The 13,990-nt window shown below is 34.7% G+C and overlaps 2 protein-coding genes and 1 pseudogene across 3 annotated transcripts; 2 read left to right on the forward strand and 1 right to left on the reverse strand.

The window, feature by feature from the left end:
* Nucleotides 135–5,113, forward strand: LOC18786624 (26S proteasome non-ATPase regulatory subunit 12 homolog A). The gene is made up of 13 exons (XM_020558003.1): nucleotides 135–313; nucleotides 703–769; nucleotides 877–1,071; nucleotides 1,725–1,851; nucleotides 1,957–2,061; nucleotides 2,179–2,235; nucleotides 2,356–2,552; nucleotides 3,283–3,383; nucleotides 3,452–3,563; nucleotides 3,646–3,820; nucleotides 3,910–3,987; nucleotides 4,473–4,707; nucleotides 4,816–5,113. The coding sequence occupies exons 4-12, from the start codon at nucleotides 1,738–1,740 to the stop codon at nucleotides 4,689–4,691; spliced, it is 1,158 nt and encodes a 385-aa protein (XP_020413592.1). The 5' UTR covers nucleotides 135–313; nucleotides 703–769; nucleotides 877–1,071; nucleotides 1,725–1,737; the 3' UTR covers nucleotides 4,692–4,707; nucleotides 4,816–5,113.
* LOC18784762 (putative disease resistance protein At1g50180) lies at nucleotides 5,283–11,680 on the reverse strand. Of its 2 annotated transcripts, none has more exons than XM_020558002.1 (3): nucleotides 10,585–11,680; nucleotides 6,876–8,629; nucleotides 5,283–6,130 (listed from the first exon to the last, which is right to left on the reverse strand). In XM_020558002.1, the coding sequence occupies exons 1-2, from the start codon at nucleotides 11,612–11,614 to the stop codon at nucleotides 6,879–6,881; spliced, it is 2,781 nt and encodes a 926-aa protein (XP_020413591.1). In that variant the 5' UTR covers nucleotides 11,615–11,680; the 3' UTR covers nucleotides 5,283–6,130; nucleotides 6,876–6,878. The 2 variants fall into 2 exon arrangements, with proteins under 2 accessions (XP_020413591.1, XP_007219564.1); XM_007219502.2 differs by lacking the exon at nucleotides 5,283–6,130 and adding an exon at nucleotides 6,603–6,783.
* Nucleotides 13,274–13,970, forward strand: LOC109947564 (annotated as a pseudogene).

Below are 13,990 nucleotides of genomic sequence, written 5' to 3' on the forward strand. Positions count from 1 at the left end.
TTGTGTCTATTTAGGTGAGTTTTTGGCTATATTTGAAAGATTTTATAAAAACTGACATTTTTGAAAGTGGAGGGTAAATTTTGGCTATTTTTGATAAAAACTCGCCTTTGGCCAACACCCCGTGTGTAGTCCTCTTATTCCAATCTATGTTGCAAGGAGAAAGAGGCAACAAAGAAGAAAGGGGAATCAAGCGATCGAATATTCTCGTGAGACGAAATCGCTCCCACAAAGACCTCAACAAATTTCCAGAAATACCTTAATGTGTCATAATCACCAAAATAGCTCTCAGATGATCCACAGTCGAGCAGAATAGGTACTGAAGTGCACTGATTGGATACTTCTTCAGTTTGATTTTTAGGTTTGGTCTCAAAGTATTTTCGTACCTAAGAATGTATAGTTAATGGAACTGGGTATTGTTTTTAGTTATATTTTCGTATGTTCGGTTTGAATTTGGGTTTATTGGGGTCACTTGTTTCATAGGGTTCTTTTTGGCTGCTTGTTTGCTAATTTCTTAAGAAATTTAGATTGGTCCATCTCAGTTTCTTGTGGATATGTTTGGAAGGGAAAGAGGTGGAAATGAAGGTGTATGGTTCAGATTTTGTTTTGCTCTTCACAATGTTAAATTGAAAGTAATCTGATAATCTAATGTACTTTTTCTTTTCCCATGAATCATGTTCTTATTGGCTTCTTGTATCATTGCAGGTAAAGGTTTCGTCCATACCAGAAGGACTCTACTAGGGTTTTATTCACCACTCCATCTTCGAAAATGGTAAGCCAATTGAACCCCCATCTCCCAGATCTGAAGGGCCCTAATTTTTCAATTATTGACACTGCTTGATCCTGAGTCGTGGTTTTGTAAAATTGTGGAATTTTCAGGAAGGAGGGGGCAATTTAGATGAGCAAATAGAGCAATTGCTGAATGTAGAGAAGAAGATGAGGACCGCTGGTGACGTGGCAGGAACCTAGAAAGCAGCCACTGACATTCTTGAGCTCTGCTTCAAAGCAGGTGCTTGGAAGACCCTCAATGACCAGATTGTTGTCTTATCCAAACGCCGTGGTCAGCTAAAGCAGGTACACCCATAGTAAATCTTAGATTCTTTGTCATCTTTGTTGTGTCATTGTTTAAGTTTTAAGTATCTGCATGTAACCAGCCATTAAAATGATTTTTGTCTCCGATAAATGGTGCCTGTACGGTGTACAATTAGTTATTGTCATCCATTATAGTAAATTTTGTGCTATTGAGTATATTTTAAGAAGAGACTTGAGTTTTTCATCTCTGTATGTATTTAACAATCTTTGTCTTGGGAATGTTTATATTTATTTCTATTTGTTTGTACAGTGGATATCAACACTTACCAAGTATTAATGAAAAGGCATGTTTACAACTTTGTAGTTATGTGAGTTCTTGTGAACTTTTGAGGAGAACTGTTGTGGTTGGGACATATGTGGTTGTGGGCTCTTTAATTCTTAAGTAAAAAAATTGTGTATATTTATGCATTTAATTCTGTAAATACATATCTTTCATCTCTTGATTAGAGAATATTGATATTCTTGCTGAAGACTTCTCTGGATTGCACATTTTATCTGCATTGTACTAGTTTTAATCAAGTATTGCCATTATTTTATATTAGTGTTTTTTTTTTTTTTTGGGTGTGAGAATATTTTTTAGTTTTCGTTGATTCCATTCCTGGAAGTAATGTGCTTTTATTGTTATCACTCATTAGGCTGTCTGTTTCAATGCGGGCTGTAACTGCAATGGTCCAGCAAGCAATGCAATTTATTGATCAGACACCAGATCTTGAAACTCGTATAGAGCTTATTAAGACACTAAACAATATTTCTGCTGGGAAGGTAAACTGTATTAAAAAGCTTCAACTGCCTCCGTTGAAATGATGCAGTTCTAACTTTTTATGTATTTTTCCGTTACATTTTTTAATAAGCTTTATTGTTCTTTAGATATATGTTGAAATTGAGAGGGGACGTCTAATAAAAAGACTTGCAAAGATTAAGGAAGAGCAAGGGCTTATTGCTGAAGCTGCTGATTTGATGCAAGAAATTGCGGTCAGTATGGAATTATAATCTTTGGAAACCCTTTCTCCCACTCCCCCACAAACAGAAAAGGAAAAAAAATGCTGAAAACATTCCAGAGAACTCATTTCTAATCATTAAGCTTTACAGGTGGAAACATTTGGTGCTATGGCAAAAACTGAGAAGATTGCTTTCATTCTTGAACAAGTATGGGTTTAATTTCCTTTCGGATCACTCTTGATATTTACCGCTCATTCATTACAAGCACAAGTATGGAAATATTATTTCTGATTCTTATTTTGAGTCATTCTGCATTTAATTTTGCAGGTTCGTTTGTGCTTAGACTGCCAGGATTATGTTCGTGCTCAGATACTATCAAGGAAGATTAGTCCAAGAGTTTTTGATATTGATCCTGCAAAAGAAAAGAAAAAATCTAAAGAAGGTGACAATATTGTGGAAGAAGCTCCTGCTGATATTCCATCACTCTTGGAGTTGAAGCGGATCTACTATGAGTTAATGATATGGTAGGGTGTCTTTATCCCTTTCCTATGTTTTTATTGTTCTGTATTTGTTCTCTCTTTTTTTTTTTTCCCACTGTTTGCTAAACCTCAACTACTTGTTTAGATTTTTGTTTCATGAGACATCAGATTCTTATACATTCGTATAGGGTTTGTTTTCATTTGAACTGTAAATATGTACTTTTGAAATGCTGTTATTAGGGTGTTGTGAAGAAATGCAAAAGCTAGCTCTAAGCTTTTGTTTCACTGTTTTGCCATTTGGGAATGGATCCTTCCTGCTTTTGGTAAGTGAAAATATAGTATGGAGTTTCCTTTCTCATGGTTATCCAAAACCAACAACCGGAGGTTTCACATTCCCAAAGAAATGCAATATCTTCTACGTAACTGTACAAATAGGTGGGCAGTTGAAATAATTAAATTCCCGCAGTCTCTTTTAGATTAGTTAACAAAATTGCACCTTCTTTTCTTGAAATGCCTATCATCCATTGTATTACATTGCTTAGGTCATCCTATTAATCACAATCACAAGTTACTTGTATAACCAAGCATGATCTATGGAAACCAATAAATATTGATTTCAATATTTTGCAGGCTTTCAAAATTGATCCTATGCGATTGCTTTTTTGTTTAATTGTAACTGGTCTCTGCAAACCATCTGAATTTTGGATGTTCTTTTCACAACTGCTTTGTTGGTGAAATTTGATGGATTGTTGATGTTGTCTTATTTCCTTTGCAGGTATTATTTTCATAACAACGATTACCTTGAGATTTGCCGTTGCTATAAGGCGATATACGATATTCCTTCTGTCAGGGAGAATCCAGCCCAGTGGATACCAGTAAAGCTCTTGCTTTTATTGTCTCCTGAATTTGGTTGAGCTTTTCTGATATTTTTCTTCTCATAGGTCTCTTGAGGAAGATCTGCTGGTACTTGGTTCTGGCGCCGTATGATCCAATGCAGTCAAGTCTTCTCAATTCCACCCTGAAGGATAAGAATCTTACTGAGATTCCATATTTTAGGTATGTTGAAAAATAGCATCTGTTGCACTTCTTCCTTTATTGGATCACATATATCATACAAGCTCTTAGTATGACTTATGAGGCCGGTTTTGTTCCGTTGTGGGTTTCTGTTTAAACAGGTGGTAACTAATGAGGTCATAAAATGGACATCCCTTTGGAACACATACAAGGATGAGTTTGAGAGTGAGAAGAGCATGCTTGGGGGCTCTTTGGGTGACAAAGCAGCGGAAGATCTAAGGCAGAGAATAATTGAACACGTAAAATTTCTCCAGATATCATTATCTGCACATTTTTCACTGTTCAGTTAGTAATTATGTTTTGCTGACATGTGATACTGCTTTTGCAGAACATTCTTGTTGTTTCAAAGTACTACTCAAGGATTACCTTGAAGAGAGTTGCAGAGCTTTTGTGTCTGAGTGTCCAGGTTTGTTGTTACTAATTTGTGTTTATTTTTTAGAGTTGAGCTATAATGGATTATTTTTGGATGACTTGTATTGAAGCTCAAGTCCTCAGTTTTAGAATTTGTTACATCATTTTAGTTTTGAAGTTTAATAATAGAGCCATAAAAAAGGGATGACACTCACTGCTCTTGTAAAGTTGTCTTTCTTCCTCCATTTGCTGTCTATACTTTTGTTGAGTTAGATCCTTACTTATTCTTTCACTTCAGTTCTTTATTATATTCAACATATTAGGTAATGCTGATTAATTGTGAGAATCTATGGGTTGATGCATGGTTTATTTTTTGTTTTGTGTATTTAGACATAACAAGTATAAAATAATATTACTTCAGACTATATAAATGTAATCTGTCTAATCTGACAGTTTTGGGATGCCATGGCTGGACTTATTTGAAATATGCAATTCTTTTCCAGTCTGTTTTATTTATAGTTTTGGTCGCATTCTTTTCAGGAAGCTGAGAAACATCTGTCAGATATGGTTGTGTCCAAGGCACCGGTGGCCAAGATTGACCGGCCAATAGGAATAATCTGTTTTCAAACTCCAAAGGATAGCAACAATGTTCTTAATTCGTGGGCTACGAACTTGGAGAAATTGCTTGATCTTGTTGAGAAAAGCTGCCACCAAATACACAAAGAAACCATGGTTCACAAGGCTGCTCTCAAGGTTTGAGAATCACAAATTTCAGGTATAGATCTTCTGTGAGCGGCATGCTTATTTATGTACCTTTTTGAAAATCAAATGGAAATTCAAATAAAGTGCCATTTCCAATGATGACCTTTAACCATGATTGCAGGTTGGCCACACCTAATCTTTTGTTTCATGTATTAAAGAGTTTTTTGATTCAAGCATTTGGATTAAACGTGTTTCACTGGGTTGATGAGGCATATGTATCAATTTATTTCTTTTGCTAGTGTTATGCTTCTTGAAACTAAATTGAAGATTGTTGTATGCTACCGGCACATCCCTTGCTAGTAGGTAACCAAGGGAAAATTTGATCCGCGTAATTTGTTTTTGGCACTGGAAAGAAATTTACTGCTTTCACTTGTTAACTATGTTCATTGCCCTTGTTTAAGATTACTTGTGTGTTCCACATGGTTACTGCCTAGTATTTTCTGTACCTTGTGCGTTCAATTGCCATACATAATATTGCAACCCTGTTCTTACCCTTTCATGCTTCCTAAAACTCTAATTTCTACATCTTTAGTTGTCCCAAACCTAATATTTGTATATTTCTTTTGTGTAGACATTGGGCTCAAGTGGTAATACTTTGGTTTCTTTGTTTTTAGTTTTCATTTTCTTGTTAAAAGATGGAAGGGTTTTATTTAACTTTTATTTTGAGAAAGATGAGAGATAGAGGTGAAGTAAGGGAGAATGAATGCAAAAGAAAAAAAGAAAAAAAGAAAAGATTAATGTAAATTGTTCTTAGTTTTGATACGAAGTTTTATTAATGTTTCTTGTCTAGAATTAATTAAAAACAAAACTTGAAAGTCTTAAGTGGTATCAACGAGCCTTTGATGGTTTGTTCGAATCGTGATCGCCTTTGTATATGCATAATCGTAAGTGTATAATAAATAAGGATTTTGAGCCTCTACATTTAATATTTACGCATGTATACGTATTTAGAGCAATTTTAATCATTTGATTAATTTAATAAAGTTTAATTAGTCCACGTCATCAAAATTATATTGTAGTAAAAACTCACTATTTGTGCCCAGTCATTTTCCCCTTGCCCATCTTTAATGAGATCAAATTTTATTTTTATTTTAGTGTTAATCAATACCCTGGACTTGCAGACACGTAGTGCTCATGGCGGCCATTTCTTCTATGATCCGACTTCAACCCCCTTATAATTTATATGATATGTTTTCTAGTTTTAGTCTCTGCACATTGAACTTGAAATATAATAAAATTTTATTTAAAACCCAAGAAGAGAAGTGAGTCCCAGATACAAACGAAAGAGAATCACATGCAACATTATAATTCCAACCCCAAAAAAAAAAACCAGGAATAAAATGAAAAAATGTAAAGAGCCAAAGAATTGGCCAAAAGATATTCGAATGGTTAACGTTCAGGGGCTTGGCTTTGCTTTGCAAGAGGAGTCTGGGAAACTACAATAAAAATAAAATTGAACCCGTTAAAGATGAGTAACAGGTAAGTGATAAGGTACAATAGGAGAGTTTTAATTTAATGTAATTATGATGACGTGGAATAATTCAAATCATTAGATTAATTAAATGGTTTAAATTTTTTTTAACGTAATAAGAGGCTCTTGTTATAACAAATATGCATACAGTCGAAGTTGCAAGTAAATGGGGAATTGATTGCCAGGAAAATGATAGTCCAATCAATCAGCTTTTTTACATGAGATATATAAATAAACTCTTCATATGAACTATATATATATACAATCCCGATCTCTTGGACCACAGGAGTCCAAGAGATTGTGGTCACCCACCGTTGGATATTAATCCAATGGTTCAAAATGATATATATAAATGCAATATGACATAAATGATTATTACCCGATTCAAGTCAACCGTTGAATTTACATCCAACGGTGGGTGACCATAAATCTCTTGGACTACAGGGGTCCAAGAGATCAGGACTGTATATATATATACTAAAATAAAATAGAAATACTACTACTTTAATGAAACACACTTTTCACCTACTACTCAATAAAAAGAAACAGACTTTTCACCCAACTCTTTTTGCTGTTGCTCCACCCCCAACTCTTTTTCCCTTCAAGTTTTCCCTTCAACTGGAAAGAGGAGACAAACAATTACTTCTTTTTCCCTTGAAATAATAAATAAAAAAATAGAAAAACAGAAAGAAAAACAAAATTTAGCATACCATTTATCCCGGACGGTTTGGTGAAATATTTGTTATAATAACAGACTGCACATGTTGGATTTTGTAAAAATCCTCTCCTCCTTCCCCAAGCCGGCTACAGAATTCAGAAAGCATCCTTTTGATGGTTAGTTCCTTGAGGGTAGTAATATATTGGAGCCCATCAGGAACTGCCTCCAAATCTGGGCAATACTCAATGTGCAATCTGCAGAGACTAGGCATGGCTCCTTTCTCCACCTTCCATTCTTTGAACTCCAACAACGAATAAAGAGAAAGAAATTCAAGAAATGGAAAGCCTCCCTCTGAGCAAACAAGAGATGCCTGAAAAATCCCGACACTAGCAAAAAGCATTCTCAAGCTTGGCAGCTTCTCTAATACTTTTATGTGGTCGTCCTTGAGATTACCAAATCCACTCAGTGTAAGCTTTGTGAGGTTCCTAAGGCACAGGAGGTCTTCTGGTAACTCTCTGATTTTTCCGCGTAGTCGCAGCTTGTATATATTTGGAGAGCTTAATATGATGTTCCATGGTACAGCCACAAAAATAGAGTCCACCGATAGAGAGTGGAGATGCTTAAATATGATGTTTGTCCCTTTCTCCTTTTTTTCCCCTCCGTCAAATATCATAACTCCCAATTTTCTAAGGTTGGTTAGTTTAACAAAATCATCTAGATCAGATGATGCCTGAATACCAATATTGACTACCGTATTCAAATTCACTGCCTCAGTAGCAAATAACAGATGTTTCTCTCTAGGCCCCTGATATTTGGGTAAATATATATGTCTCAATTTTTCCATCTTGCAAAACACGTTTGGATTTGGAATTTTAACATACCCAACACGAATACGTAAATCCAGAGTCTGCAAACATACCAAATTTGCTATAGATGATGGCACCGCTTGGATTGCACTATCCCTTACACTTAAAAACCTTAAGTGCACTAGATTCCCAATTTCACCAGGTAGCTTTTCTCCAGTACTCGTATTTTCAAGCTTTAAAACTCTAAGCAATGTGAAGTCCCTTAATAGTGACCGTAATGCCTTTGAGTTCCAGTAGCAGTAGTAGTAGGGGTCTATTGGGACAAAATATAACAAAGACCTAACATATCCATAATTTTCATCTCTCCCCAGACAATATGCCTCAAACGGTTCGTTCAAATGGATGACAAGTCTTCGAACTCTACCGTTTGGTGTTTGCTTGATCTCCACAGATGCAGAATAATTGATAATGTGGAGAAAGTTTCCCTCTTTTGCCTTTAAAATGCATAAGTCTCGCATAAGATCATGGAGATGACAAGTCTTGATTTTCTTACTCGAACCATGTTTTCCAACTTGAACCATACACCTGCCCACTAACTCACTTAAGCACATATATGATACATCTTCCATTACTTCCACTGCTGCTGATGATATAAAACCTTCTGCCATCCATAGTTTAGTCAATGTACTCACCGGTATTTCACAATCTTCCGGAAAATGGGCTAAGTAGAGGAAACATAGTTTTAAGTAATAAGGTAAGTTATCGTAACTCAATTCCAATAACCATGATACACCTTCATATCCTTCATCTTTGTAATCGGACCCAAGGTCTCTGCCTCTCCTTATATATTCATAAACATTCTTATGCACCATATCCCACTCATCAATTGTTTCCTTTCTAGCTAGAAGTCCTGCAAGCACCGTGATGGCTAGTGGCAAACCTTTGCAATGTTGAAGCATCTCCGTTCCTAGCTCTTTTTTCTGTTCATAAATTTCTTGGTCTGAGAAACAATATTAAGACCAGATTAATTAAACTCATGTGTTCAATTGTACGAAAAGTATACAAAACAAATTATGCAAGTCTATCATTTCCTTGCTTCAATTATTTTCACTCTAGAACACCACAGGAGTCCAAGAGATTGTGGTCACCCACCGTTGGATATTAATCCAATGGTTCAAAATGATATATATAAATGCAATATGACATAAATGATTATTACCCGATTCAAGTCAACCGTTGAATTTACATCCAACGGTGGGTGACCATAAATCTCTTGGACTACAGGGGTCCAAGAGATCAGGACTGTATATATCTATATATATAAAGCAAAAGGCAGAGAATGGTGAAACATTCAAAATACCAGAAAATGCCCTTGGTTAATGCAAACATTAAGAATTGAAATTATTAATTAAATGAGGATAATATGGTAAATTCACAATTTTTCGTATTAAAAAAATTAAAATTAAAAGAAAAATCAGATAATGACTCCTATTTTTATGGAACACAACTATTCATTTTCTTTTTTAATTCTAAAATAAATTTAATTTTTTAAGTTTCTGAATTTTGTTTTGGCTACAACTGTATGAGTTTATTTTATTGAAGAATGGCATAACCCGAATCTGGGGTATATGGTAAATTCTCGAAACCAGGATCTGATAATTAAAATAAATAAAATACCATTAGGTAAAATTAGTTTCTTATAGAAATCTCTACCAATAAAAAGTATAAACATGAACTACAGAGTTTCTTATAGAAATATAAAAATATCTATTAGAAAACAATATATAATTTGAACTAAATCAGTTTGTTTAAAAAATAAATAAAAAATTAGATATAAACCCAAAATGTCAAGTATTCATTGGGAAACACCCATGGGTTTATTTAGACCCATTTTACGGCAATAACACTCTTGGTTATCTCTTCATACCAAATTTAAAATAAAATAAAAAAGATATTATTGATTTTTTATGAATTAATGACATATAACCTACATAATTTATCTCACAATAACCATTTCCTTTTTTTGGTTCCAATTTTGAAATTTTCTACATGTATTACACTCCTACAATTATTAATTTTGTCAACGCCATATTATTCTAGGTATGCCTAATAAAGTAAAAATCGAAATAGTACATGAGAAAATATGCCATATTATTCTTTTCGTCAAAGTCTCATTATTTTCCTCCTCCTTCTTTCTCAACACCAAAACCCTCCATGGATATGGACACCTTGATTATGAGAGTTATTTACATCGGTTATTGAGTGGTATGTGATTACTAATCTACATAAGCCATCCAATTGATGATGAGTCCTAACCTACCTCATACATGGATTCACTTTGATGGTGTAGGTAGTAGTTGTCTAATGCAAAGTTGATGTTTGGTGTTTGATTATTTTCGTTATCTTTGGATTCTTTGATTTTGTTGATTATACATCTTTGCATATGAATTTTGTTTTTTTCAATCTATGTTTGTTAGTGTAGTATTTTCTCCCTATATTGTAGGTGTATTATATTTGCTAAGTTTTTCACCTTTATTGGTATTATATATTAGGATATATGATTTGGGTTGATCAGTTATGTGATTTAATGGATGTTAAGTGATTTGTTGTTAGGTACAAGTTCTTTTATTGAAGAAAAGTAATTTCTATAGTATAGATTTTAAGGCGTATATTTCGGAAAATAAAAATTGAGATAATAAAACTACTATCTTCATGTAGAGGTGTGTAGTGATTTCAATAGATTTATTGGGCAAAAGTTTTGAACATCTTATGGCGGAATTTCTTGACGTTTTAGAGTGGAGAAAAAGTTAGTTGACACTTTGAAATTGATATAAATTTAAGAGTGAGATTTTGGAAAAAGAAAAATGCAGTGCAAAATGGAATCATACAATTTCTATAATGCTGAATTGATAAACAAGAATAGTAGAGATAAAAGGTTTGTGTGTGAGAACATACCAATATCTTCCGTTCCAAACATTGCTATCTTCTTGAACAGTTCCCAACTTTCATCATCATTCAACGGTTGTGGTTCGAAGAGGAAACCATTTTTGTCCGCATACGAAGCGACTTCTTTGTTGCGAGTAGTGAGTAAAATTCGACTCTCAGTTTCCTCATTCATTGGAAATCCAGCTTCCAACGACCTCCACGCATCACGGCTCCAAATGTCATCAAGCACCACCAAACATTTTCTTTCTCTTTGCGTAATCCAAAGCCTCTCTGCTATTTGATCCTTCTTCAGTTTTGCAATTTCTTCTCTTTGCTCATTGGTAGGAGAAATGAGTTTAGTCAGAATTTCTTCCAAAACTTCCCGTCCTTGGCATTGTTGAGAGATACACACCCAGGCAAAACAATCGAAATGACACTTCACTTTACCATGATGATAAACTTGTTTTGCAAGAGTGGTTTTACCCAACCCGCCCATCCCCCAAATAGAAACAACTCGGGGGCCATTTTTTTTTATCAGATGCGTAGCCAATATCTCTGTTCCACCAGTTAACCCAACCACATGAGGTTCGATAATATGAGGATAAGCTATCCTCCGTTCCTTTTGCCTCTGAAAAAAAGTATCACCTCTACTCTCCCTTGTTTGGTGTAGGTTATAACTTTGCAAACTCGAATTCAACTGTGAAATTCTGGTTGTAATTTTCACAATGTCTGAGCCAATCTGATGAAGATGAACTCTTTTTATGAAGATGCCAGTAAACCTTTTCAAAAGACTTGCATTCCTCTTGGAAGCCACTTTTAAGACAAACGTTTCGATGGCGTCGTCCAGATCATAAGCAACATCTCTAATATTTGCCACCCAAATGCGTATTGCTTCACTTTCTCCTTGTCTTGAATCTGCATCTTTGAGGAAGCATTGCATCAATTGTAGCTGGGTTTGTGCAAGCTTCACCTGATCGCTCACTCCACCCAAGAATTTCAATTCCGGAATGACACAGTCTTTGAGCAGTTCTAGCACAAATGAAACAACCGCCTCGGCCATATTTCTGGATCTTGATTCAAACGACAACAGCTAAAGCAACTTTTCTTTTTCTTGTGTTTTTTTAGATTACTTAATGAAATAATCTTACTAATGGAGAAGTCTCAGTTCGGTTTATATAGGAAGTGTCGTTAACCAAGTCGCTGCCCTGTCGCATATTTAATTATTCTTATCTTTCCACCTATCAATAGTATAACAAATATATGGGGTAGTAAGGAATAGGGAAGGGATATCAACAAACTAAGAAGGAATTAAATCATGGAATTTGGGAATGGGAAAGTAAGGAATCAAGGAATTTAGGAATGGGAGAAGCACACACATAATACGGATGGGATATCAATATACTAATAAGGAATCAAGGAATGTAAATGGGGGAAGTAAGAATCAAGGAATTTTAGTCATAGCGGAAGTAAGGAATCAAGGAATTTAGGAATGGGAGAATTGAAGAATTAATCAAAGAATTTATGCAAGTAAGGAATCAATGAATTTAGGAAAGGGGAAGTAAGGAATAGGAGTGGCATATCAACAAACTAATAAGGAATATTAATCAAGGAATTTATGAATGGGGAAGTAAGGAATATGAATTTATCCCATATGCCTAATATTGCAAGAGACTGACTGGTTTCATCACTTCGATTTGCCCATTTGGGAACAAATATGTGACTTTTTCTAAAAGAATAGCCGCATACAATTAAACTTTACAAGCAAAAATGGCGCCGATCAGATGGGTTCCAGTCGGGAGGTCCCAAATACCGGAGTTTCGCGTATTAAAGAGTTCTTGAATTCAGGCATTTGGATTAAACCTGTGTTTCACTGTGTTGATCAGCGATATGCATCAATTTATTTCTTTTGCTTGTGTTTTGCTTCTTGAAACTAATTGAAGATTGTTGTATGCTACCGGCCATACTTTGCTAGTAGGTAACCAAAGGAAAATTTGATCAGCTTAATTTGTTTATGGCCCTGGAAAGAAATTGACAGCTTCACTTATTCATTATGTTCTTTGGCCTATAAGATTCCTTATGTGTTCCACATGGTTACTGCCTAATATTTTCTGTACCTTGTGCTTTCAGTTGCCATACATAATATTGCAACCCTGTCCTTACCCTTTCATGCTTCCTAAACCTCTAATTTCTCAATTCTGCGTTGTTGAAACATAATTATATATGTTTCTTTTGTGTGCACGTTGGGTAAAGTGGTAATATTTTTGTCTCTTTGTTTTCAGTTTTCATTTCCTTGTTAAAAAATGGAAGGATTAAATTAAATTTTTATTTTGAGAAAGATGAGAGATAGAGGTGAAGAAATAAGGGAGAATGAATGCAAACTTGAAAGGCTCAAGTGTTATCAACAAATGGTTGATTTTTATCAAAATAGCCAAAACTTACCCGTCACTTTCATAAATGTCAGTTTTTTTTAAACTTTTAAAAATAGCCAAATACTCACTTAAATAGACTCAAATACCCTCAAAACAAAAACTCACATAAATAAATAAAAGTCAGTCAGTCAGACAGAAAAAAAAAAAAATTGAAGAAAATAGGAGAGTGTGTAACACAGTATGAATCGAAAGGTTTTCTTGCTATTCTCCTCCCTCTGTAACTGCCGAAAAAGAAATTAAGAAAGCTTCCGATAAGTGAAATTAATAAATTAGAGCTGTAGAGTGATGGCATGTGAAGGATGTTTGCGATCAGTCTTGAGGGAAACATCTATTGTTGCAAACAATGCAAAACGCCATCTTGCTCTTCTTGTTGATGACATACTTTCTAAGTCGTTTCAATGCAGACATGGAAAGGCTTATCTTTTTTATAAAGTTGTAAATGTCACACTTGCAGAGAATGATAACAGGATTACATATTGTTGCTGACGTATCTTGTGTTTCATGTGGCTCAATGGTGGGGTGGAAATATGAGGATGCACAGGAGAAAAGCCAGAAATACAAGGAACGGAAATTTATATCCTAGAGAGATTTCATTTTCTTGGTCCTGATGGAAGCAACTACTCTACAACTCTGGAAGCTCAGATTGGTGGAAGCGATGCTATTGATGCTTGATTGATCAAACATTAATTCAGGAAATTGCACGTAGTTAAAAATTAAAATGTATATTATTTGCTACGTTTTTCTTATTGAGTATCGTATTTGGATTAGTTTTTCTTAATCGATTATGTAGGATCCTAGGTTCTTTCTATTGTCATCTAATGCAAATTGTTTTAGAACTTGGACAAATAAGTTATTAAAGAAAAAACAAAAGTTGTCTACTTCTGATTTGCTATGATTATTGGGTGCTATCTTCTTCAGTTAACGCTTAAAAGCGCAGGTGGAGAAGATGGGCTCTTTGGCATAGTTGAATCATATGATTAGAAATGAAATCAAGTTTTCTTGGATTG

Source organism: Prunus persica, chromosome G2 (assembly GCF_000346465.2).
Source record: "Prunus persica cultivar Lovell chromosome G2, Prunus_persica_NCBIv2, whole genome shotgun sequence".
Taxonomy (NCBI): domain Eukaryota; kingdom Viridiplantae; phylum Streptophyta; class Magnoliopsida; order Rosales; family Rosaceae; genus Prunus; species Prunus persica.